The sequence below is a fragment of the Hippocampus zosterae genome, chromosome 2 (assembly GCF_025434085.1).
Source record: "Hippocampus zosterae strain Florida chromosome 2, ASM2543408v3, whole genome shotgun sequence".
Classification (NCBI taxonomy): Eukaryota; Metazoa; Chordata; class Actinopteri; order Syngnathiformes; family Syngnathidae; genus Hippocampus; species Hippocampus zosterae.
The window spans coordinates 30,057,195-30,083,795 of NC_067452.1; the positions used below are offsets into that span (position 1 = coordinate 30,057,195).

At 41.9% G+C, this 26,601-nt stretch overlaps 2 protein-coding genes and 2 long non-coding RNA genes across 8 annotated transcripts in view; 3 read left to right on the top strand and 1 right to left on the bottom strand.

Annotated features, from left to right (window-relative positions):
- The window catches only part of LOC127596759 (uncharacterized), a 202,889-nt gene extending 196,725 nt beyond the window's left edge, over positions 1–6,164 (top strand). Inside the window, exon 2 of the long non-coding RNA XR_007961549.1 lies at positions 6,021–6,164. This is a non-coding gene — a long non-coding RNA (uncharacterized LOC127596759). The remainder of the gene's footprint in view (positions 1–6,020) is intronic.
- On the top strand, positions 1,233–5,580 carry LOC127596735 (cytochrome c oxidase subunit 4 isoform 2, mitochondrial). Of its 2 annotated transcripts, none has more exons than XM_052059577.1 (5): positions 1,233–1,435; positions 3,550–3,652; positions 4,374–4,541; positions 4,628–4,759; positions 5,371–5,580. In XM_052059577.1, exons 1-5 carry the CDS (start codon positions 1,433–1,435, stop codon positions 5,502–5,504), a joined length of 540 nt encoding a protein of 179 aa, XP_051915537.1. In that variant the 5' UTR covers positions 1,233–1,432; the 3' UTR covers positions 5,505–5,580. The 2 variants fall into 2 exon arrangements, with proteins under 2 accessions (XP_051915537.1, XP_051915538.1); XM_052059578.1 differs by lacking the exon at positions 1,233–1,435 and adding an exon at positions 1,518–1,561.
- Positions 6,165–6,800: 636 nt separating the features above from the next.
- bcl2l1 (BCL2 like 1) overlaps positions 6,801–26,601 on the bottom strand; it is a 31,210-nt gene continuing 11,409 nt past the window's right edge. For all 4 annotated transcript variants that reach the window (XM_052059574.1, XM_052059571.1, XM_052059572.1 and 1 more), the window contains exon 3: positions 6,801–8,313. In XM_052059574.1, the coding sequence (XP_051915534.1) occupies positions 8,170–8,313 (144 nt within the window). In that variant the 3' untranslated portion in view covers positions 6,801–8,169. The remainder of the gene's footprint in view (positions 8,314–26,601) is intronic.
- Positions 9,895–11,248, top strand: LOC127596758 (uncharacterized). Its single transcript, XR_007961548.1, has 2 exons — positions 9,895–10,128; positions 10,977–11,248. It is a non-coding gene; the product is annotated as an uncharacterized LOC127596758 (long non-coding RNA).

Below are 26,601 nucleotides of genomic sequence, written 5' to 3' on the forward strand. Positions count from 1 at the left end.
CGCCCGACCGGTGAACACTTTCTCTGGGCGATTCACATTTACGTAAAACTATTGGAATGCCTCACAATATTTTCCTGTTGAGGCATTTCGAAACTTGAAAATTTCGTATGAAGAGACGTTCGTAAGTAGAGAGGTGCCACTGTAATTCCAATTCCACAAAAACTGGTATGACAGCTGGGATAGGCTCCAGCACGCCCGCGACCCTTGTGACGATAAGCAGACGGTCGAATGGAGGATATGGCAGACGGATGACCCGAAATATAAAATCAAAGCAACTCAAGCCCTTTTGAAGGCAAATAAATGGAATAACGGTACTCTTCACTGGCCAAGTCAATGGGTTGATCTGAAGTCAAATAGATGTTTTTGTCTTCCTAAAAACAAATGATAATAATAATAATTGAAGTCAGCAACTGTGACTGGCAGAAATCTGGCATCAAAGTAAGAGCGAATACCAACTCGAGAATATTGCAGGGAAAATCCCTGCCCGATCCTCAAAAGTTGAACCTAATTGAACAAATTAAAAATGTCAAGTCAAACCTTCCACTGTTATAAAAATCTAATCAAATCGCTTTTTTAAAAAAAATTTACAAGGAGGAAAAAGTTTAGTCAGCATGAAAGTTTCTTTTACGTTTATGTTCGATCGAGAGGATGCATTTGGTAAACATCATTCAGTATTTTTGTTTTAAGATTAAAGTGAAAAATCAAATCCCATCTTGAATGTTTGATTTCATATACACTGTGATGGTTTATCTGAAACTCTGGACTACCTGCTTGGTTTTAGGTCACATTCTAGTTTGCTCTGATAGAAATGAACCCGTCCTTGGCTGACCCGAGTGAGGCTCCTCCCCTCTTTGCCCTGGCTTGGCTGCTGTTGGCTAACTAGCCGTTCTCTCTCACACCCACTCCCTTCAGGCATTTCGCCTCTGGGCTCTTGGCCAGACTTATGAGAAAATAAAATAAAATCTTCAAGTCGTGTGGGGCAGTCAACTGTTGAATGTAGTTTTTTTGTGCCCCATAAACCATGACTTAATGTAATGTTTAAATGCTATCATAATGTCCCTGATTTTTTTTTAAAAGGGAACAAAAAATAAACAAACTGGCAGTGAACAAGTCCTCGTGTCCTTATATAACTTCCCTTGTGCACAAAGTGAGCAGTTCAAGGAAAAAAGGGAAAAAGACAGTTTGATGCATTTTTGCAACCTGTTGCATGCAGTAAATAACATTTCACATTTGTCATAAGCATAACTCTTATACGGATATATTTATAGCAATATTTTTTTAACTCCCTTTGTAACTTTGCCACGCTGGGCTTGGGAGCCGCCCACTCGCTGCTTCCCCGTCATGTGTCCCTGATATCTAAACGGACTCGACACGGGAGCACAAGAAGAAGCTTTTTTAAAATTATTTTCCACGCGTAATTTTCACCAGCACCATGGTGAGTATCCACTATTACAGTCTGAATAATCAGCAACAAGAACGGAGGGGAAATAAAACAGCCTCTCTTCAACTACGCCATTCCGGAGCTCCTTGAGAGGAGAGTCGTGGACGTGCAGCCGGGATGGTAAACAATGCAGGGAATTAATCTCGAGCAGTGCTTTTCACAAGAGAACAACACACTAGCCATTGCATGTGTCAGTTTTGTGTGGAATATTCATTTATTTGTAACAATGTGTCTTGCGTTAAATGGAACAAAAAGGCTCCCTGTTTTGCTGGCGTGCCGTCACCATTTCAGCACAAAACCTTTTAGAAGGTCAGCTTGTACTCTAAATTTGACAACCTGCCAATTTCCGCCATTTTCACTTTCAGTGAACCGTTGCCAGCAACAGGTGAAAATAACAACTCTTGTTTGGAATCATTTCAGACTTGGTTGCAGCAATGAATTAGGAGACAACCGCAAGCTTAGTGCAACAAGTATGTTAAAAAAAAGACATGAGTAAGATCAATTTGCAAAAGAGAAGCAAATGTGACCTGTTCACTTTGAACAAATTTATGTCCACAATTCCCAATCGTTAGAGAGATGACACATTTTATGTCCTTTGACAAAATTCAATAAGCGGATGGCTCGTCTCCGCTGGCCCTGGGGCGTACTTCCAGAGGGTCTGGCCATGCCGCCATTTAGCCTGGGATGGTGCGTCATCTATTTTTTGTTCGTTATCGGAATCAATACTTCAGTATTTGCTGAAAAACGTATTTGCCATTTTTGGTTTTTTGTCAATGTCATGTCTACACTGTCATCGATTCGCATACTCACAGATCCCCCCTCCCCCCATCCCCGTTTTTATCAATCTAAAATTTTTGGGGAGGAGTGGGGGGGGGGGGGGGGGTGAGTGATGTGATTCTTTCCCTCCGTTTTGTCTATTTTTCATGACAAACAGACATGCGTTAGTTTATGAGCTTTTTGGGAGACAATTGGGGGGTGTGGGTGGGATTCCATTTTTTTTTCAATTCTTTATATTTTTTTCAATTATACACAGGCTGACTTCCTCTCCTCCCATGAAGAGCAGAAGTTAACTGAAGACGGTCAGCTCCATAAATATTTGGACGCTGTCCCAATTTTCAGAATTGCAGCTCTGCACAATGGATTGGAAATGAAACAATCAAGATGTGCTTTAAGTGCAGACTTTGAGATCAAATTGGATGATGTTTACATCCAAATCAGATGAACAGTACTGTATAGGAATTACAACTACTTTTATCAAGCCTCCACCTTTTAAAGGACCAAAAGTAATTGGATGGCTACTCAGCCGTTCCATATTGACATCCACGGAAGATGAGAATGATTTGCAACAAAGTATTGAAAAGTGATTTCTGATTATGTTAGTTTCAATGACTTATGGTCCCTTAAAAGGTGGAGGCACATATAAAATGTTCACACCATTCACCCGATTTGGATATAAAAACCCTCAAATTGAAGCTCGGAGCTGAAAGCAGAACTCGATTGTTTTATTTAAATTATATTCTATTGTGATATTGAACACAGGCGGAATGCTGGAAAGTTATGTCAACATCCAAATATTTATGGAACTAACAGTCCAAATGTTGTTTTGGCACCATCTGGCGGCAGCTAGGTGCAAAGCACCATTGCTGAGTAGAAGGAGCTTCATTTCGTCTATTAGAAAAAAAATACTGAAGAAAAATAAAAATAAGTTGATAGGAACCTTTCTGACAACCATGTAGCACAAATAAAGAATGTCATAATACATGATACCAACAGATTATGACGTTAAAAAAACAATTACATGACGTGTTTGCATATTTCCTAAAATAATATTCAATAAAATAACACAGTGACATTGCAGCAGTAGCTGCTCGAGCCTTAATAACAATACATATGTACATTTCTTTAATAACAAATGATAAGAAAATGTTAATTAAAATGCAATGAAAAAGAGACAATCATACAATATCACTCAATTCCAATGAATCCGTTTTTTAAAATTATGGATAAGAAATATTGTTTTTATGGAGATACACTTTACGCTCTCATGGTGGATTTATTTCAAATTCCTCCAGTATGCTAATGCCAGGTTTTGTGCACGGTGTTTACAGATGCTCGGCCTGACTGCATGGCGTTTCGGACCAAGGTTCCTTGGCAGGCGCGTGATGGCACTCGTGACCCCGAGTAGCGCCACCATGGCGAGTCACGGTCATGGTCATGGTACAGTATCAGATTTAATTCTTCTTATGAGAGGTGGGGAGAAGTGTTTAGAATCGTCATTTACACCAAAGAAGAAACAGGTCAAATACCTCCTCCTCAGGGCCACTTTTATAACTTGTTTGAATCAAGATGAAAAACCTTTACCTATTTCAAAACCATGACCGAATTTGTTGTGTATGTATGATAATATAAGCTGATCATACATTTGTATGGGTTCACCATCATAACGGCCTGCAGTGGGACACATTAACAAGGATGTGGCCGGCAACAAAAATAATTTTCACCGATTTATATGCCAAACGATTTAGGCCAAATCGCTCAAATTTTACAATTAGACTGCTGTATTGTAAGCTCTTGTATCAAAAGCTTTTCTTTAATGTCTATGAACACCCCAATGGCATTTTTTTCTTTATCATTCATAGAACTATTTTAAAGAAGTTAACTACTATTATTTCGGAAATTATAAACACTTCTAGGTTTTGGCTCCTAACTGAGCTCCAGCTAGCTCTTTGAGCTGGCTTGTAAAAAAAGTTTTGGAGCTTGTTACAAAATGTTATACAGCATTTAACCCACTTTCGCAAGGCATCATCAATTAAAATTTGCAGTCATAATTGATTGGATTTAAATATGGTAAAGTCTTCATTGTGATTATCATTACCATAATCAAGACGGACTGCATTTTTTTAAACGTACTTGTGGATGACTTTTGTTCCAGCTGATGTAAGCGAGATATCGGACATGTCCAAGCCCGTGTACTGTGATCGTATGGACACCCCGTTACCGGACAGGGCCTTCAAGGATGAGTTGAGCGCTGCCGACAAGACTCTCAAGGAAAAGGAGAAAGGGCCCTGGAACCAATTGACCAAAGAGGAGAAGATAGCCTGTACGCTCCAAACACGAACACGATGTTTGAATAAAAACCCCAGAAAGTCACTAAAATGCCCTTGACCTTATCCAAACGTATGGCAGTGTACCGCCTGATGTTCCGTAAGACTTACCCAGAGATGAAGCAGAAAACAGACGAGTGGAAGACGGTCATGGGGGGCATCTTCATCTTTTTGGGCCTCACCGGGCTGCTGGTGTGGTGGCAGTCCATCTATGGTGAGTTCAGGGGCCCTCGTTTACACGTCATTGCCTCTTTTTTCCCCTCCGTTCAGGTGGCTTGTCTGGCTTATACTGACTTTGACGCTTTTGGAAGTCGTAACATTTTGTGTACACTATAATGCCAAAAGTCTTTAAATGTTATGGAGCTTTTTATGACAGTTCCGCTGAAGTTTTCTTTGGTCAAGTGTCGACATAATCCGCAAATTGACAATACGTCTTCAATTCAACGTGTCGTCGTGTCTTCTTTATAGATGTAGAGTATGGAACATCATGCCACTCGTCCTCTACTTTACTGGTACTCTAGGAAGCTAATTGTACGTATTGCTAATACGGGACAGCCAATTTAGCTACAAGTTGTTGAAAAGAGCAAGACAAAGTCTGCTCCGTACGCGAAAGCATTTTTCCGGTTTACATAATGGTAGCCAATTAGAAAAGTCAGGGGCGTCACGTGGTTTAAGCCGATGCATTTAAATTCAACGGATTTCCAGAATTTTATAGCGAGTAACAATTAAGCTCTTAAAACCTCACAGGAAATACCTTCGAAGTGATCGACTCACTCGGTTTTGTGATACGTAAAGGATTGATTTCCGATTTGTATGTGTCTCCAGTGTACCCCGCGCAACCGCGGACCTTTGACAGTGAGTGGCAGGCCAAACAAATCCAGAGGATGTTGGACATGAGGGTGAACCCGGTCGAAGGTTTGGCCTCCAAGTGGGACTATGAGAAGGGCCAATGGAAATAGAAGAAAATAAAGCAGCACATCCTCAATGCGTCATCACATGATAACCGTACAATAATAAAATTTGATCTCCGTCCAACATGTCTGACTTCATGAATTTTACGAATGGTCCATTAAACTGGGAGGTTGCATTTGGCTTTATTTGCAAAGCATATCTGGGATATTATTGAAACAATGTTACTATAATTTTGACTTGCTCTTCTGTATGAATGGCAACAGGTGAATGGACATTTATTGTACTAACTGCCATGTAAAGAAGAAAATTAGTCTGCACATGTTGCTGGCATAGTTTTGTCAAAGATGTTTGCACTCGGGCGGCCCGGTAGTCCAGTGGTTAGCACGTCGGCTGCACAGGTGCAGAGGTACCGGCTTCGATTCCAGCTCCCCCATGTGGAGTTTGCATGTTCTCCCCGGGCCTGCGCGGGTTTTCTCTGGGTGCTCCGGTTTACTCCCACATTCCAAAAACATGCGTGGCAGGCTCATTGAACACTCTAAATTGTCCCTAGGTGTGAGTGTGAGCGTGGATGGTTGTTCGTCTCTGTGTGCCCTGTGATTGGCTGACAACCGATTCAGGGTGTCCCTGGCCTACTGCCCGAAGACAGCTGGGATAGGCTCCAGCACCCCCCGCGACCCTAGCGAGGATCAAGCGGTTCGAAAGATGAATGAATGAATGTTTGCACACGTTTGTGTGCAAATTGCGTGAAATTGCCACGGCACACTTCATGTGTCATGGCATACTAATGGCAGTCTAAACTGTTGGTACTACAATAAACATGTACATAATTAAAAATATGGACCACAAATGATATACGGCAAGTAGCTTTGTGTGCTGTATAATGACATCCTGACAGTGTTAATCATTCATGTGAACTCTGCACTGCCTGTATACTCAAAACAGCATTCATCATCACAGTAAATGTATTTTCAACGCCATGTACCAAACATGAGCTACATTACCTTTTGCGCAATTGCGCACCACAATCAGCCTCACTATTCCTCCTTCGTAAACACTCCTCTGAGCTTGGCGCATCGACCAGGGTCTAACCACAGTTAAGTGGCCGTCGTTTGTGCGATCACGGCAGTTGTGCCAGCTTCGAGTGACATGATTCAGCAACCTGACATCTTGGGGATGAATGGAGGGTGGGTGCGGCGAAGAGAGGGATCATCAAGGTGACTTGCTTCCACAGCCTCAAAATCCACCCATCCAACTAATTAGGCTCTTTGAGAATTGCTGTATTTTGGAGATGCTGGTAAACCCTTTTGTTTGGATGTTCAAATCATGAGCCCAACACAAATGAATGTGTCTTAAACTTTTATTAACTGCTCATTCAAAATGTTTAACGAGGGTGTTAAATGATCAGTGCTACCAAACATTACAACTGTACAACCAAATACCTAACATGTTCATGCTGACAGATCTGCGGTGTGAGCTGCTACGTTTGCTGCATTTGTCAGCTACTGTCTAGTTGACGAGGACAAAATGCCCCCTTCCCAACACACACACACACAGACAGACACACACACACACACATACTGTGCTCTGGCTGAACGTAAACGGTAAAAAAAAAAAGGAAAATTAGAACGTCACTCAAAATTGAGTAATATATCAGCCGGGAGTGCTGGGCTTCGATTAGCTTAAAAATCCAAATGTAACTAAAAGCACAAAATGAGCTAAATACAAGCTCACTTTAGTTTCAGGCGGCTGTATGGGGACAGCTAAAATGTCTCAAACAGAAAGCACCACACATTAACTACCATGCGAAACAGTATTTTTTTTTGGGAGGGGTGGGGGGGGGGGGAGACTTGGCAGGAAGTTGCCACTCCACACTGTTCCGGTAACCACATCCCCCCTTTCACTTTGCATATGGCACAGCTAAGCTCAACTCACGATGCCAGCCAGAGCCAGGAGCGGTGTCGACAGTGGATGAGCACAGTAGCCAAGGCTGAAAACATGCCGTCAATTTGGATCACGTTTTGGGAAGCAGTGACTTACTTATATGGGAACAAACTAAATGTATAAAGAAAGATGATGATGTGAAATTTTTTTCAGAATTATATCTTCTGATCATTTGTGGTTTGGATGTTTATTGTAACAGCTCCTCTGAGATTACGCACACTCTACTCACAAAAAAGCTATCGAGATTTTGCTGCTATTCCACGATGAACCTAAAATGTACTACAGCCTTTACAAGTGAACTTTCATTGATAATGCAATTTCGGTTCATCCTGAAATTGCACCTGAAAGCCCAGTCGCCCCAACTTTTTGTGGACACTGCATTGTGCGTTTGTCAGGCTGGTTCATGCAGTCTCGCGGTCCATTTAAGTTTTAGTCTCCTGGGAGAATCAAAATGGGGAACTTCGAGAATGTGTGTGAGCGCACTTAGAGGAAAAAAAACAGGAGGCTTAAAAAGGAATAAATTCCTGAAACGATAACATGCCTACGTGTTTATGCTGAGGTTAGTGCCAGGGTGGAGCGGGGTACGTGGACACAAAAGACCCTCCTTCCACTTGTTTCTCACAACAGTCCAAAAACAACAAGGTCAATTCTCAGTCCAACATGTGATGGCAGGAGTCCACATCAGCAATCGGAAACTTCAATTCAACTTCCGTCATGTATTTTTGTGGATGCGTCTAAGTGTGCTGTGAGGGTGTGTAAAATGAGAGGTCATCACAGGCGCTTCTGAGCGATGAGCGAGCCCACCACGACCCCGGTCACCAAGGTCACCCCGGCCAAAAACCACTTCTTGAAACTCTCCTGGGAGCGGCGGACCTCCGCTGCCGCGTCGTGGCCAAAGATTTCGGCAAAGCGTTCCTAGAAAAATAAAAAAACAGAGCGTCAATTTATGCTACTGCTGAGTGGCGCAAACAGTAAAGAACAAACTCTAGAGCCACGAGCTCAATCTAGCCCACCGGTGTTTAATGATGCACATAGTTGTCTTAAACGTTATTCTGATAGACTCTCACGAAGGCCTAATCCGGCGAACAAAAAAGCCCTGTAATATTTGTTGCATTAGTTTCCTGGTAGCCATTTTGCAGGTTTTATTAACTGATTTTGGCTCATTGAATCTTTACTTTTAAGATGAAGTTCATTTATTGTACATTTTAAAATGGGTAGTAAATTAAGAACATGTACATTTTATAGTCTGAGTCTTAATTTGTCTATTTGTTGACAAATGACCCGGCCCATTTATTAAAAAAATAATTTAAAAAAAAGGGATAACCCCCTGAAAAAAACGAGTGTGGCCCCTCTCGTCTTTGAAGAAACTACTCAAAGCCACTTTGAAAACTTTTGGCCAAGACTTTACCCATCAATTTATGGTGAAAGGTTGACAACTGAATGTAGGATTCAGCATGAAATGTATCTACTTGCTGAAAAATGTTTGCATTTGTAGGGTTTCACGAAGGCTTAGTGTTCCATTTTACTTCAGTACTTGAAGGCGACCAGCAGAGGGCACCATTAAATCATGTCTCGAGGCCTGAAATGACTTGGGATTCTGCGCAATCATAAAACCTCACCATATACCGCAGTCATGTCAAATGCGACCTCCCTCAAAAACGACAACACTAAATCGACGCACAATGAAGTCTTGACAAGTCATGCCTCAATAGACACCAGAAGACGCCACATTCTGGTTTAGAGAGGCCATTTCGAGGTGGCCATCAAAGGCAGACATTTAGCTATCACAACTGAAGCCACGATAGTTGGGTGACAATGAATAGTGGACAATTTAAGATTTCATCGTTGTGCTGGTCCTCACGATGGAAGCAAAATATTCTCCTAATCACAATGAACCCTCCATGTAGAGCCCCTCCCTAATTTTGTATGCCCCTGATGTTGCTGTATCTGAGTTTTAAAACAAGTCAGTTGACCTTTCATCCAGTAAAAGTATAGTTTATGTGTTGTGTTGTCAGCAAAGCACTACATCTGGTCCACCCTTGTTGTGGTAGACTGACCATTCGTCCTCAAAATTATCCTATCAGTCTCCAAAAACACTTACAGACCGTCAATCAACAAAACAGTTTTTAGTTAGTCACGTCGGCGTCATACATCCACCTACAGCGGCGTCAAAAGCATACCGTAACCATGGAAACACTCACTTGTTTTAAAACAAAAACAAACAAACAAAAAAGGTCCCAAAGGCTACATTGTCCATGCCTCCTGTGCATGGTAACACCTTTTAGGATTTGCTTCCACTTCCCTTGCTCTCCTTCCAATAATAATGTCGCAGGTTCATGGGAGATGTTGACATTCTTTCCCAGCTCAAGCCCGGCATAGCCGCCGCCCACTGAAATCATTTCCTGGAAACAGCTTGTAGGTGTCGATTTTCACCAGCGGGGGGCGTCTGACCGCTTCACAAGGGACAGCAGACTGACTCAGAATGCTGATGATGCCCCTGCTGTCCTTGTAGGCCCACAAATGCTAGCACCCCTCAAAAAAATTGCCAGTCATCCTGGATTAGTCAGACAAAAAATGAGCGATGACTAGTTCTGGGTCGAAGGGGGAGCCAAACGACAAAGGGATTTTTGGTCTTGTACTGGAAATGGGCAGACCCGATGAGACAGCAAAAGTGAAACCACTGCAGAGGTGCTAATGGTTATTTCTGAAAATGGAGGATATGACTATACCGTAAGTCATACGAGACTGTGTCAGACAGACCATTACTATCCATCAGGGTTATAAGATAACCTTTATTTGTCCCACACTGGGGATATTTGCAGTCTACATCACTAACTGATGATGATGTTGATACTCATTTCGCACCAAATTCTGTACGGATACTTTTGTGTGACAAATCACACCTGCGCGGCCTAAATTTTCACTGGAATTACACTGTGGTGCTGGCCACTAGGAATGTTACGATACCATCTCACTAATGTCCAAGAATCTGCTGGTACCCAATCCAAGACCCGACAGATCGGGACACCTGCCACCCCAGTATAATAGTGATCAATTATGAATGAAATTTCACGCAATATTCATCATCTTAGGCTCTTGACTGCTGTTAAACATCATGCTTTGTCAGACAGAACACGTTTCGTTTTAAGGCACATGTGGGTTTCAAAACCTCCAGAATGTTCAAAGCTATCTGATATTGGTTGGACATTCGAGTTTTAATACATTTCAAAATGTAAACAACCAATCATGGCTCAGCTGTTTTCGGAGTTCGCTCACAGGCTGAGAAATCAATGGACATGACCTCAGCAGCCGTGATGTCATTTTCAGTTGACAGGTGGCAGAATGGCTGCCCCCCTGGGATGGATAAAAATGGGCGTGTTTTGCTGCCTAATTCATTTTCGACAAATACAATATCAATCACAATGATGCGTTCAGACTCAAGGAGCTGCATAGATTACCGTAAAGAACATTTTTGACTTGACTTCCCATTTAAAGCGTGTGTCTTTATGGAGGGTGGGTGAGTCAATGTTGAAATGATATTTATATGGTCTACCAATATTTGCACATTTTCATTGCAGGTAGGCCAGATTTCAACAGGAGTTCTGACATAAGAATGAACTTGCAACTCAAGAGCACGGCGCACAGTTAAGAAACCGCAGCGTGCCTAGGAGGAAGAGGTTTCAGTGTATAATGCAATGTCGTCGCACTGACAGGAACTTCAGAATCTTGCAGAGTTTTCTAAGAATTTCACCGGCTGTCGACATGCTGGCGGAAGATAAGCCGCGATGACCTCAATCCTGTGTGTGTGCGTGTCTGTGTACATGTAAATTAAATGACTCAGTGGAGAGCATTCCTCATGCGACTTTCAAATCTATCAAATTTCATCTAAGATTTGGGTCTTGATATGTGATTACTGGACAAGAAAAGGGCACCACTGTAGCCAAATAACCCCCTCAAACCCCTGAATAAAAACAATGTACTCTTCTGGCACCAACCGTGCTTGCACCCACTGCAGAAGAAAGATAAACAAACACACCTTTCACATTTGGGCCTGAATTATGCAGCTAACGTGACTCCTAATCAGACCAAAGGACTTTCTTCTGCAGACTTATGACGCAAAATTGGTTTGGATTTCGGCAAATGCTTACTGAATGACACAAGACTTTTTCTCCCAATTAGGTACAGTACAGTATGTGACGGCAATCAAAAAGCCTTATTTTTAAAGCCTTTTGGCGGAACATGGTCCACTCAGACTCAACCCCCCCTTGGATGCGGAAAAAGCTCTGCTTGGAGATGATCACAATGATAACTGCATTTTTAAAAAAAGTCTGCCTTTGCATTTTTGAATAAAAGGAGCTCTTGCACCAATGTTTGATGCGGCACATGTATCCCAAGTATTTTATTCATTGAGCTTCCTGTTAATGTTTTGTAAGTTTCATTGCATACAAAGTTCAGTCAAGGCACCAACATTGACCCCATCGAGCCGGTTACTATTGGCTTGGGTCGCATGTCCACACAAGAGATGTTTTTTACCCTAGTAAACACTGACAATAGACCTTAGACTAAAATTGTTTCCCCATTTCAAAGAATGTAAAAGTCAAGCAATATGTGGTAGTTGTAGTCCAATTTCTGAATGAGAATTTTCATCAATATTCCAGATTACAGAATGGAGCGGGCCGTTTTGGGTCCATGGGACATATTTTTCCCACCTGTCGTGTTGATGATGGGGTCATACTTTGGCAATCCTCAAAATCAGAATTTAAAACATTTTGCTGAAAAATACTCCCGCCACTAGGTGACAGTATTGCACACTCCTGTGTTGTCTGGTATCCACTTTATCGAAAAAACCTTGTACTATACATGTGAGGACAAGTCAGAGGAAGTGGTGGCCTTGCATTCCGACCTTCCAAGCACAGACCTTGAAGGAGCTAAAGACCGTTAATTTTTTCTTCGTAATGTGGGGAAGCTGCCAAGAAAACGGGACTGTTTGTCTTCTTTCACTGTCACCTTGACTTCCTCCACGGGCCTTGATTGCGATGCACGTTGAGATTACGCGTAAACTCCCCAAATAAACCTAATCCCTAATTGAACCCACCGCTCCACGGGAATGACTTCTGACACAGATGGGCAGGATGACTAAGCGAGTGTGACAGGACACACACACCATAGGTAGCTCGATTGCACCGAAGCAGAGACGGAAGTAACCACGAGGGATTGACGAATGCTTGAAAGATGAGTCACACTTTGGGTACATGCCGTTTCAATAGTTGTCTTCATTGTTTCTAATTTAAAAAATGGGAGGCCCAAACAAAGGCAGTCCGGTTCCTGTGAATCAGTGAGTGAAGAGCTGTGTGAGTAATGTGGGTGTAGCGGACAAGCACCTTGAGAGCAGAGTGATTGACACCTCTACAAGGGACAAGTCAGGGCATGTCAAAGTGTATTGATCAACGTGGAGGTGACCAGAGATTTAAAGGGCCGTATTCGACTCATGATCTAAAATCAACACGCAAATCTCTGACTATGATAACTACGGATAATTATTCAAGTCACAGGCTTGAATAAAGGACATCACCATTTCTTGTTGCCGTAGCGACAGTTGACTATCTACTTCAGCGGCCCAACATATTGGTGGACCGGCTTGGACACACTCATGGTGTTGTGACGGTACCATCTGTAGCAGAGTTTTTTTTTGAGGCCTTGGATTCATTTTAAAAACAATCAATGTTTATTGTCATGACATGAAGTACGTTTGGCCGCTCAACCTCTTCAACTTCATTGGCTTAAAAATACCCCCCCCCAAAAAAAATAAATAAATCTAATTTCACTCCCGTCTGTGGAGCCCTTGGGCAGAAAGAGGAAATACAATTCCGTAGTTACGGTACTTTAAATGAAGGTAGTATTATTTGAAGTGGAGAATCTTTACACCCAAAGCGGCTTTACGGATGATAAATTTGAAATGTTTACGTTTTTCACAAAATAGTGTGTAGGAATCGTTGCTTCGGGTCAAAACCTCCTTTGTCACAAAGTGATACATTTCACAGTTTTTCACAAACCCAATTCCCTGTGTGTAGGTACCTTTTTTGGAGGGCGGGATGGCAAATTAATGACCTAGCTATTTGGGCTTGCTCACGTTGACGATGCAAATGCATGCCATTTTTGGGGTCTTGTGAAAAGTGAGCATTTTGGAAGTATGAGGATTCCACCCAACACTAGCGATGATGGTCTCGTAAAAACATTTCATGACAAGAATACAATACGACTCCAAGTAAAGCAGTTCCTTGTAAGGTGTGTAGCTATCCAACTAATGGAACTTCAAAACCATGTCATGAGCATCTATTGTCTGCTAGAACTATCCTTTGACTACTCCCAAACATTCACGCTAGTAGGTAACAGGCGTGGTGCTGCTATGTCGTAGCACTCCATCCAGATGGCAGACTATCATTTACATTTAAACATGTTTTACTGCCTGCTCTCCACCCATCAGATTAGATATTCATTGTACTTTGAGGATCCGATCCAGAGACCACCTGAGGGCTTCTTCATTATGTCAGCGTGTTCAAGGAAGCAAATGTCGGTTGCAGTATACTCTGTCACCCACCCCTGAGTCCCACCTGGCAGGTAAAGCAAGTCTTTCACTTTAAACTTCCCCCCTCTCACACAACCGCGCCTTTTTTCTTCATCTCTGCTCCACTCCCATGTGGGCAGCCCCTTCCCATTTCGAAACTTTCCGCTTCTTCTGAACTAAGAAATCTAGGGGCTAAGGGAATAAGCATAGGGGACATGGAGATTAGCTCAAGGAAGCAAAAGGTGAGAGAGAAAAAGGGGAGATCATGCAGTCGGTTGCTACAGCAACTAGAAAGTAGCCGATTAGTGTGGCTGATAAATGGTCCTAACACTGCATGCGGAGAAAGGAGCGTTTTAACGATCATTAGGAGGAGCTTCATATTCATCACCTCTGACTGGTTGGTTGCACATGTGTTGCGCCATAACAAGCTACAACAATACAACACACGCGTGACTTTTTTTCCCCTCTGACAGTAAATAAATAAAGAATGGAAATTCAATCGCTAACAGTAGCCGAGAAGAGCAATCAAAGCTTGATGTCCATTGTCACTAACTGATGATTAATTGGGCATGTGTATGCAAACCATGAACTGGAAATACATTATTGACAGATTATTACTACTACTACCTACTTTTTTGTGTTACATGTACGATACAGTTTCCGAGAGCGTCAATCGAAATGAAATTGTTTCATGTCTTTTGCCTGGCCCATTTTATTAGTTTTTTTACATCACTTAGTTTTACCAACAAGCACCAAATCAACAAACCCGAAAATGGGATTCAATTAATGACAGCGCGGAACACCGCTTTTAGATTTCTATTTTCTGATCTCATTGGCTACAAATTCATTTTTGTCATTGTCTTTCGTCAGGTCCCCGCTCGTGTTCAGCTTCCACCGGCCTTCTCCAAATTACATCTGTCAGATTAACTATTAGACCAAACGATGTTTATTTGCCGATGGGCTGAAAAGAGTTCCCAGCAGTTGAGTTTGACCGAGCGGATACTCTTCACCTTTAACACAATTCTGACAAAAAAAGCGGATACAATTCACCTTTAACACAATTCTGACAAAAGCCATTCTCACGCACACAAGCACTTTTAGATGTTGGCGAGAAGAGTGTGGAACAACAAACTGACATCCATGCAAATGGCCACACAATGTCATATTTTTCTCTTTCTCCTTTCTTTCTACATACATTCTTGCTGCTGGAGGCTGTAAATTTCCCCATTGTGGGACGAATAAAGGATATCTTATCTTATCTTATCTTATATAGTGACACAAGCTACAATGGAAGGTTTATGATGGCGTATGCGTTCACTCGTTGAGTAACAAGTGACATGACTCAAAAGAGCAGCATTCTTCTATGCTGATGAGCCAGAGTCCGTTTCGGTGATCTCACACACACCTCGCATACAGCACAAACCTCAAATTCACGAGGCGTCACTTATAAAGGTCTTATCTGGGTTTGTGTTCAGCGAATGAATGGGTCAGATGGTAGCCGCATTCACTGTGCGCACTTAACTACCCTGACTAACTGCGTCTGACATTCAAACTAAAAAGACATTACTTGACTTTGACAACAACAAGTCACAATGAGATGGTTTGGAGTTTGACTTTTGGTTTTCAACTGTTCTGTATTTTCCTATTGTGGCCAAGACGTGATTCACTTCAATGTCAAGAGCAATTAACTCATTCAGTACCAGCCGATTCTGGACCAAGTCTGAAAAGACGTTTAAAAACGTCTTTGGGACTGAATGAGTTAAGAAAGCAGACTGTTTTATGATAATGTGTACCATCTGCATCGGGTGCCCAAGTCCCGCCCTCGAGAGCCCCCATCTAGTAGCCTGTTGTAAGTCTCCCTTCTCTAACACATCATCTTCAAATGATCAGCTCATCACCAAGCTTTTCAGAACCCTGATAACGATCCTGGTCTTTTGTATCAGATTGGAGGAGAGCAAACTCTAAAATAGGCTGGACAGGGGCTCTTGGGGACCGGACTTAAGACATCACTGGGCTACATGGTTCAGAAAGACTTTCAGAGGACTTTGTTTAGAAACCTATGGGTTACGGTGGGCATGACAACTGCAAATACACTTTTGGATCCAAACCAACCGGTTGAGAATCAGCAGTTCAGACAAAATGCCGCACTGAAAGCAAAAACGACAACTCACGTGCTCCCGAGACCCAAAAAGATCCAAATAACCTTTGAGGACCGTCACTAAGCAACCTATCCTATACTTCATAACACTTTGGACATGTACATTGCGAGGTGGCGAGAAATTCCTGGTACAGTGTGCAACCCAATTTACGGATCATGTGTTTTTCTCTTTACTGAGCAAACCTGCGCTGATGTAGCATGACTGATGAAATTCAGTTTATTTACAGAGACACAGAGTGATCCCGGCGAGGAAAAGTGACCCTGTGCTTATGCTGTGCCGAGCAGTCCCTGAAATCCATCACATGTTAACAGCGACCTACGCAAGTATCAGCAGTAGTGTTTTGGAGATCAGAAACTGAAGAAAAACGCCGGCCGTTCTTGTAAACTGCCTTGAATGACTTGAGCTCCATTTCACTTGATCTCTCACTTTTAACAAGAGTGGCGTGCGGCAGTCTAGGGGTGCTTTCGTACCTGGAGTTCGTCTACTCTGCCTATCAGGTCAACTTCTAAGACGCTTTGATTCCAAAACTGTCAAACAGGCCTTGAACTTGTGCTGCTGCCATGAAACATTTTGTAAATGTTGAGATAGTTGAAGTAGGGCTAGACAATTAAAAAAAACTACTGCAAACTCATTTCCTCAATGATGTGATTGAATGGCCAATATTTTTTCAAGGTCCTCTTGCCATGTATTCATCTCTACAAACACAAGCACTAAATTTGGGTCTTAAAAAAATACTATACGTTGGTTTTGTTTTAAAAGTTAGGTTTAAGATAAAATAATGGCACGGTTTTCAACTTCAATTAATGTTAATTTACTCAGCACTTTGACCTGCGGTCTTGCATGCGCTCATGATGACAATTTCACAAAATGTAACCCAAGAAGTGAGGTAGAAAAGTCAGTCTTGCCACCAATTCCATTAGAGACGCAATGATTAATTATCAGTTTTCATTCCCAAATCTTCCAAATGCCCAGAATTTCAGTAAATAACAAATTTCCGTAGTCCTCCATGAAAGCCGACCGATTACCTTTGTGTTGAATCGTAACAAATCTGTGTGCATTTTCGGCAATGTCAATTTGAAAATGTCAGCTTTTTCAATAAAGTGATGGAAATCAAAACATGTTTTATAACTGACATTTTGAATAAAGGGACGGAAATCAAAACACGTTTTATAACTGACAAAATAATTAACAGATGAAGTGATTCAAGATCATTAGTTGCAGGCATAAACTTTTTTTTAACTTGGATCGTTTGGGACCTTGTGAGATACTTGTTGCCAAGTCAGAACAAAAGTTTTTTCCTTCCCCCAAAAAATAAAAAAATTTAAACCTAGCCCCCCCAATGTCTTTCCCCTTTTCAAGGACTTCCTCCCTTTTTCCATCTTCATCATGATTACGTGGACATTTGAGGAGCAGGGAAATCTGCCAAAGATCTCACATGACTGAGGCAGTAAGGGATTCAAAGGACAAAAACACACAACCCAAGCCCAGTTCAATCTGATAAATCAAGCATTAAGCCGATTCCCTCACATGAGAGGCAAACGCGACCATATGACATGAGCAAGCGGCTCTGAAACATCACCCACAGTGTGCATCTGAAATGAGGAAAATTAGGAACGTACCGGAACAAGGAATACGAAGTATATCAGTAGTCGCAGGGCTTCACTTTCTTCCACACACACATTTATTTCATGGATAAAAAAATGAGGAAATAAAAAAAAGAGAGAAAACTGATGTTAACAGATTAAATATTTGTCGACCTTTGTAGATTTGATAACTGGTCACTCTGACCATCCACTTGGGTCGATGGCGAGCTAAAAAGACAGCGATACCGTGGATACCTTCTGGCAACCCCCCAGTGGTCTGCTTCAAAGCTGCAAACACTGGACTGCACATTGTGCACAATGCACAAATCCAACACATTGGACATTAATTTATGCATATGCATTTAATATGTTTACACGTATACTTTTATGTGGTCAATGCATGGTTTGGAGTGAAGGATTTTGAGGGTTTTTTTTAAATTGTAGTTATATGCTGTAAAACAAAATGTGGGAAAAGTGAGCGCCATGTATAAGCGCAGATTGTACATAGTTTCAGCAGCAAGGACCAACCAACAGTCTTGATGAAATTGTGTTTCATAGCTATTTCACACGTTCACTTGAATAGCAATAGTGGATGCGAACATGTAACTTTTAGGATTTTTTTAGGATGATGTCCACAGTCAAGTAGGGGAATGTTTGGTGGCATAAAGTGATAATCCACCACTGTCCCAGTTAGCAGGACTTCCTAAGACAATTCTCCTGTACGTTAACCAGCTTTATTGCACTCTTGTCATTCATTAAATCTTTTTCTTTTAATTTCACATTCTTGGCAACAGTACACGAGATCAATGCTAACAAGATGTGTGCCTGAGTTTAAAGTGTGATGGAAGCAAAAACAAATGAAGTAAAAATATTAAACCTTTGCTGTCATTTGTTGCCAATGAGCTTCTCTGTGTGCTTTCCTTGGTTTTTAGGACCTTGGAACTGCGTGTGCGTGCGTGTGTGTGTTGCACTGACGGTGAGGCCATGAATTAAAGACAAGATTAATGAGTCAGGACATGAAGGCTCAGACACCAATCTGTTCTCACTCTGGGGCATCTCTCTCCACAAAACCCCATTCTGTCAACACACATGCACAAAATTTACACACCAGACATACACTGGGAAGTCAGAAGGTGGATGTGTGCGTGCCAGAGCACAAGTGGCAGAGTGCATGACAGTATATAAACTCTGATAAATGAACACGATCTTGCATACCATCATTTCAATTTTATCTGATTTATTTTTTTGTAAGTGATGCATTTTTCACAAGGGAGGAAAATTTAAAGTGATGATCTTTGGTTGGACTCTCGCATGGCATCGGTGTCTGTACTGTATTGTGATATAAATTCTGTAAATTTATGACATTCCTATGACAACTGTAAAATACTGTTTGTCAACTCGGCGGCCCGGTAGTCCAGTGGTTAGCAGGTCGGCTTCACAGTGCAGAGGTCCTGGGTTCGATTCCAGCTCCGGTTTGCATGTTCTCCCCGGGCCTGCGTGGGTTTTCTCCGGGTGCTCCGGTTTCCTCCCACATTCTAAAAACATGCATGGTAGGCTGATTGGACGCTCTAAATTGTCCCTAGGTGTGAGTGTGGGCGTGGATGGTTGTTTGTCTTTGTGTGCCCTGCAATTGGTTGGCAACCGATTCAGGGTGTCCCACGCCTACTGCCCGAAGACGGCTGGGATGGGCTCCAGCACCCCCGCGACCCTAGTGAGGATCAAGCGGTTCGGAAAATGGATGGATGGATGTTTGTCAACTCTAGCCAAGAAAATTAACAGTAAAATAGTTAAGAACACGACGACATTACATTTCTGATGTTAGAACTCATTAAAAAATGAGAGGTAGTCAATTTTACAATGCTTGTTTGTCTTCGGAGCATACGCTGTCTTTTTTTCCCCCTTCTCCATACAGTACTAGATTGTTTGTAGTGTAGAAGCCTGACTGATTTTGCAACAGGCTTTTCAAAACTGTGGCATACCTTGAAACTGATAACCACAAGAAAGAATTCAACTTCATTCTCTTCCAGTCAAATGTCTGCAATTGGAAATTCAACCTGGTTTTTCAATCAACAATGAAAGGCCAACATAGCACACTGTATAACTCGGATAGCAGTTTTAGGTCCTTTGTTACATCTACCAGAGCTCTGTGAGCATTTTTTTGTTGGCCGGCAAACCTCTTGCTCCACATTTCTGCCTATTTTCCAATAGTAAAAATGAGGAGAAGTCTGATTTACAGTATATGCACCCTTAAATTTTCAAATTTTTCAGTTTGCTGGCCATGTGCTCAAACAGGGGGAAAAAGAGCCCCGAAAATAACAAGCAGTCTTGAATTTGCAAACCAGGAAGAAAAGTTCACATGCGATTTAATGTAAAAACAATCGGTGTAAAGGGATTCACTAACAATAGGCCAGGAGGATTTAACGGTAACCATCGTTTCCGGTGTCATTTCCGTGGGATCATTTTTAGGGTACCAAAAAAATCGTTCCCCATAAAAATCACCACGCACTAGTTGACTGTACGCGATGGAATCTCCTGTGTGGTTAACGCAATTTCACTTTGCCTGTATGTGTGTTTGTGGTGTGAGTGCTTTTCTTCAATTCTACTTTCGTTTTGATCGTATTAAGTGGTGGTTGTTTTATTTACCATCGGCCACCGAGCGTACAATGTTGGGGACCAGAGGAATGTCAATGAGCAGGACTATCAACATTTGAGAAGGAAATGCAAGAGGAAGCTTTTGAACTCGAAGACAAATTTGAAGAAAGCCTTTTTTTTTTTTTAAATCAATGCAATTTTTTCCCCTTTCAACCATGAACTGCCTTGTCTAAACAAACAAAAGTTAAAAGCCAGGTCGGGGCAGAGGTGCCTGAGGCTCTGAACCAAACCTTCACATTCAAATCCCTAAGCCAACAAATTGCCCAACCTTGTTTCTTGGTGACAGCAGTCTGTGACAGCATAGCAGAAGAAACCAAATGAACCACCAAAATGATAACGTAACTTTTGACTTCCAAATTCTTGTGGCAGCCATTTAGACAGCAAATTCTACAGAATCGACAATGTAACTGCACCTCAATTGCTATTGAGTCGAGGCCCCATTTTAATGCATACCCGTCAACATTTCGGAGCGCCAACCTGTATAAACTACCAAAAAAATCCTTATAAAGAGCAAAAAATCCGTATAACATACCAAAGCATATTATAAGTCAAAATAACGGCAGAAAAAACCCCCACAAAATTTTCAATTATATTTATTGTAGATATCCATAATACAATGTCTGGTTAATGTCTAATCATCATTCTACTTAGTGGCATTACTGTGTTCAGAGTTGTATTCCTGCGTTACTTTTGGAGTTGGTGAAAAAAAACGGAAATTTTCAGAATCCGTATGATTTGTGCGATACGGCCATATACACAAGATTCACCACAAAATCCGTATGAATTATGGCTAAACCATATGAGTTGACAGGTATGTTAATGCCATGGGCACACATTCACGCGTGCTTTTATGTCACTATTTTTGAAGGTGGCCTTCGCAACACGTGGCCTCGTGTTCCTGTCATAATTGCTGCGATTGACATGACTTATCTTTGAGATTGTGTTGGCAGCAGGTGCGGTCAAAACTACCTTTCAAAGGCTTGAGCTACGCACCTTTGATGTTGCCGGCGTGACAAAAGGTCAAGCGGCTGACGATCCATTTTTAATAAACCTGGCTCACGCAAATGTGCTGCTTTAGCAGGCAAAAGTTCCGATTGTGATTCGGATGCCACACCAAAATCTCATCGACTTTCGAGATGTGAAAATACAGTTTGCTGCTCTGCGCAGTTTAAATTCAAGATTTTTTTTTTTTACAAAAAACTACCGGTCTTTTACGTGAGATGTCTTGATTCTTATGTGTATTCATAAGTAGCAATATCAATCATCCGGTGCTATAGAGTTGATTAAATTTCACTTCAGCTTTTTAATACGAAAATAGATATTTAATGTCCATCCTAGGCCAAGGCTGCGCTTTCTGACTCATCTTGTATTGACGGGTGGGAAACTCCAAAGTACCCAAGCATGAAGAACGAATGGCACAAAGCCAAATTTGAGTACACACACTTCGTTAAAACATGAAAGAAGCATGACTTTAGGAGCGGAACAACATCTGTGTTGTGCACAAATTGTTTTATTATCTGCTCTCTTATTGCAGAGGCGCTGACGATATCGTTATTGCTTAGAGCGCCCCAAGGCTGAAACAAGTCTGGGATGAACACAGGCACCATGTCTTCGATGCTCTTTATCATCATTTAGTCTTCATAAGGCTGGCGAGCAAGCATTTGCATGAAAGCCACATCAACCCTCTCCATCCGGCCCACTGCTTTCCATCTTTATACACGACACACTAATCCCGTGATATGCCATATAATCTGATCACAGATATGAGAGAGTGGGGTGCAAGAAGAAAAAAAAAGACAATAGGGTTAGCTGTTTTAAATTTGGGTGAAATGAAAAAAAAAGGGGTTACCCGTAGGGGTAGAGCAAAGAGGTACCAAAAAAAAAAATGGAGAGGAGGAAAATGAATGGGGGCTGGGGAGTTCACTCGTGACCTGATTTTACCACTAAGCCTGAGAGAAGTGGAGCAGCACACCAAATCTAGAGTCATCCCATAATGCCACAGTGCACCATGGTGTCATCCATCTTCTAAAAGCTACAACCTCATCAAGCAGAGTCACGAGCGCTTTTCCCTCCGCCCGTTGGTCTTCATTTCACCACACAGGGCTACTTCATGCTTTACACGTTTGTGTGTGTGTGTGTGTGTGTGAGGGGGGGCTATGCATGTGGGAGGTCTTCATGCCACTGTACTGGCAACACTTCTGTGATAGCAATGCCTGTCTAGACTGTGAACATTTTTTGCCAGATATCTCAATAACAATGTTTACTATCGTTGTATATATAGAACACCATAGGATGCGCATAGTGGGAGTTTTGTTTTTTTGTAGAACTTACTGGCAGCCATCATGAATTTAAACTAATTATAATTCACACCCTATTGCAACACTGCTTAAATGATAAATTCATGCCACAACAGATGCATTTGTTTTTGCAGTGTGCATTAACTGCATCTTGTGTGTTGTTCTGACCCTAGAAAACACAAGTGGTTCACAATACGGATGGATGCTTTGTATTGGGGGGGCAGGAAGGAAAGGGGGAACTAAGTACTGTAGTCACTCTCACACATGACGACGATGGTTTCGTATGCATTGATGCATTACATGGCGATGTGGTGTGTGGACTGCCAGCGATAATGAAATATGCTAGAGCCTGGATCGCTTTTGTGCAAAACCATTTCCCCCTCAGATGACTTTTTCACCAATTATAATTTGTTTAGTGATTAAAGATGCATTCCTTTTTTTATATATAAACCAAATTCAGTTACTGCTTTGCTTTTTGTTTTCCAAATTAAAAGCCGATGGTGCAAGTGTCTTATTTTGATTAAACTAAAGATAATTTCGTGATTTCTCTCGTGCTTTTTGAAAGCTGTCCCATTAACGGTTGAAAGGCAGAAATCAGGAATTGGGACAAGTTAAACAATGGCTGTCAACAATTACTCGATATTGCCAATTGTTTTATTTCTCACCAAATAATTGGTTAATAAACAGAAAACATGGAAACACTTATTTTTTTTTTAAAGATTTTCATCCGATTAAACCGAGAAAATAATCCATTCTAAACATATTCAATACAGTCTCAGTTCCATCCCAGAATCTGTTACGGCTCTGATAAGACTTCTGAAAGCCGAACATTGATGTCCCGACCCAACCACTAAACAAAGATTCCGTTCCAAGTAAACCTACCATCTTTTGTTGCTCATTATACTCCAACAACTAGCACCTGTATATGAACTCAATCATCTGGCATCTAAGTATAAACAAATCTCTTTGAACTGTCAAGAGATTTTAATCAAGAGAGCATCTTGAATGCCACTTCATCTACTTAGCATGAACCAGTTAGTTGGCGTGTGCGCGTGAAGGTGATTTGCAGCACAGAGTGCATTAAAAAGTGTTGATGTCATCTGAAGGTGGCTGAACAAATCAAAACAAAAAGGCATGTGAGCACCATCTTGCATATCAACACTCGCAAATGACATTCCTCATGTTTTCGTTACAGAGCTGCGGGAGATTCAGATGTACAATCTGTCCGCTGTCATTGTCAGCCCGGGACTGTGACACACACACACCACTGGCTACAAGACACACAGACAGCAAAAGCAGTGTATTATGGATGTAAAAATTGAAAACACACACCCACCCACGGCACACACAGACACACCCACAGCATATGGAAACAATAGAAACGCATATATATGAGCGCATTCAGATCAGCGTCGAGCCGTATACGACGACGAGCTAACGTGGATGCCGCTGATCAGATACAAAGAAAGGTTTTGCTAGAGCTTTGTCTTGGCGTGCGTTATACGTATATGACCGCGCCAGGAGTTATCGAGACGGCAGTCGGTTCAACCTCTAAAAATGATTAAAAGCAGAACACACCGATAGACGTGACCAGTTTGGAAAACTATAGCACCAGTAAGCCAAATTGCACACGTGTGTGTGTGTGTGGCTGGCTTTAGGTTCTTTGTTTAAAATAGTCAGCGGTCCAACATGGCGCTGTCCCCTCCCCTATGCAACAAATCACAACATAATAAATTGTTGACACACATGAGATAACAGCAGCTGTGTCTAAGACAGAACGGTATCTGCTTGATATAGTAAACATTGTCCTTTTTACATACTGCAAACATTTACAGAAAATGTCCATGAGCAAACCTATGCGTTCTCTGAACTGTCAAATATTTTAGGAGGGATGTCAGAGAGCGACTTTCGTTTAGCTACGATCTCAATGGGAGTTGACGGGCCAATGTTGAAGAGGAGATCAGAAACACAAAGATAAGAGGGGGGGAAAAGGGATGTATTGAGCAAGGGAGGTGAGCGGCGGGGTGGCGAGGGACGCTCGGCCGGAAAAATAAGGGACAAAAATCGATCGAGAGGCACGGCAAGGAGATGCAAGAGAGACGTATGGAAGATAAAGGATGGGGAGCGGAGGAGGAGGCGGGCTGGATGGGTCCCAAGGGTGAGATTTCCCTCTCTTCTATGGCAGGCAGGCTGACAGATGACTGTGGATCTAAACGCCTCTATGTTAATTACAGGGGGTGGGGGTGATGGCTGGGGGGGCACAGATAATACCGAAACCTTTTTAGGGTGGCAAGATTTAGAGCCCCATTTACGGAAATGAAGAATTGGGTACTGTGCTATTTTGTTGGTACGGTCGGTCCATCCAGCCATCCAAGACTACATTGTTACCTTCTAAACACTAAGCTACACAACACATTGATGCAAATCGAAAGGTCACCTGCAAAATGGGATTCAACCATCAAAGAGCAACAAATGCTGGTTGTCCGCCATTGCTCTCCATTTATCGCCTCAGATTTGTTGAATTTCCTGCGGGATCATTAGGCACGTACTAAACATCACCCCAACTTTTGCACCTACTGATACCGTAAGAATGAATGTTATACTGTACCTAGTCAAGTTGACACAACTGTTCAAAAACCAACAAGTCTGACACTGCATTCATTACGGTCCGAACTCTACTTAATTGCATTTTATGCATGATCACAATTTTGGCTGCCGGGATTAAATGAACCCGATCGTCGGCAATATTGACATTTAAAATGCGAGCTGTGCAACATACAGAACCGTGTACTTTTTCTAAAGTAGTCAGCCAACCACCAGGGGGCGATCACACGGTTAAGTCTTTATTAAGCTGCTATGTTGGAAACACATACCAGACAAAGCTTCAGACCTGTTTGAAAGCGGTTTTGTTGTTCAACTATCAATCATGTGGCATCATCATTACATCCATTAATCTTAAAAAGTAATGGGGTGAAAATGCATTTCATTGTTTCGTACCACCCAAATACCCTTAAAAAATAATGCTAATTCAATCTGGTGTAAGAAGAGGCTACCTAAATGCCTTTTACTCAGTTAGTTGCATGTCACAACTGAACTAATGGGCGTTAACCACTTTTACGCGTTTCTTCACCGTGCATTATATCCTCCCAGCTGCAGCCAAGCTTGTCCAGATTAGATATGTCCGCCAGAAGGGATGGGAGACATTGTTTTCCTCCATCTCAAGTTAAGATATTATTCTTCCCTAATTGGTAATAAGGCTGTACCCTGACCCTGAGGCACCTCGTCTCCACTGAGTAATCACTGCAATCGTCTCCTCGGCTGGTAACAGCGTTATTGAGGTCGATGGCAGTGGCGCTTCTTTCTGTCTGTCTATTATCTGGCAATATATGGCCTTTTACTCTGGCACTTCGCTTGGTCGCGGCCCTGGCCGAGCATATTCATCTCCCATCAGGAGCGCTAATATGGCGCTACCTCAGCATCTCGGCCAGCGCAGCCTACAAAATAAGCTCCAGCGGGATCATTTGCGAGGCTGGCTGGCAGTGTTAATGGCAGCAAGGGGGTGGTCTGTCACCTCTGCCGCCTTCATTTGTGGAGCAATTTATGCATTTTGAGGAGGCTTTTTTTATTAAACCCAGGAACCTGAAGCAATGTTTTTTAACATGCAATATCAAACATGCCTTTGCATTTCTGATTTTAGACCAGCTAACTAGGAATAAGATTAATTAAGATATCCTTTTTGTCCCACACTGGGGAAATTTACAACCTCCAGCAGGCAAGAATGTGGGTAGAAAGAAGAAAAAACAAAGGTAAACATTATTAATACTGTAAGTATTCAAACGAAAATAAAAATACCTAGAATAAGAAACAGGAATGTTTCATGAATGTTCTCATCAATTACAATAAACTTATTTCAAGGTCTACTTCCCCCCCTAAAATTGGAGAATTTT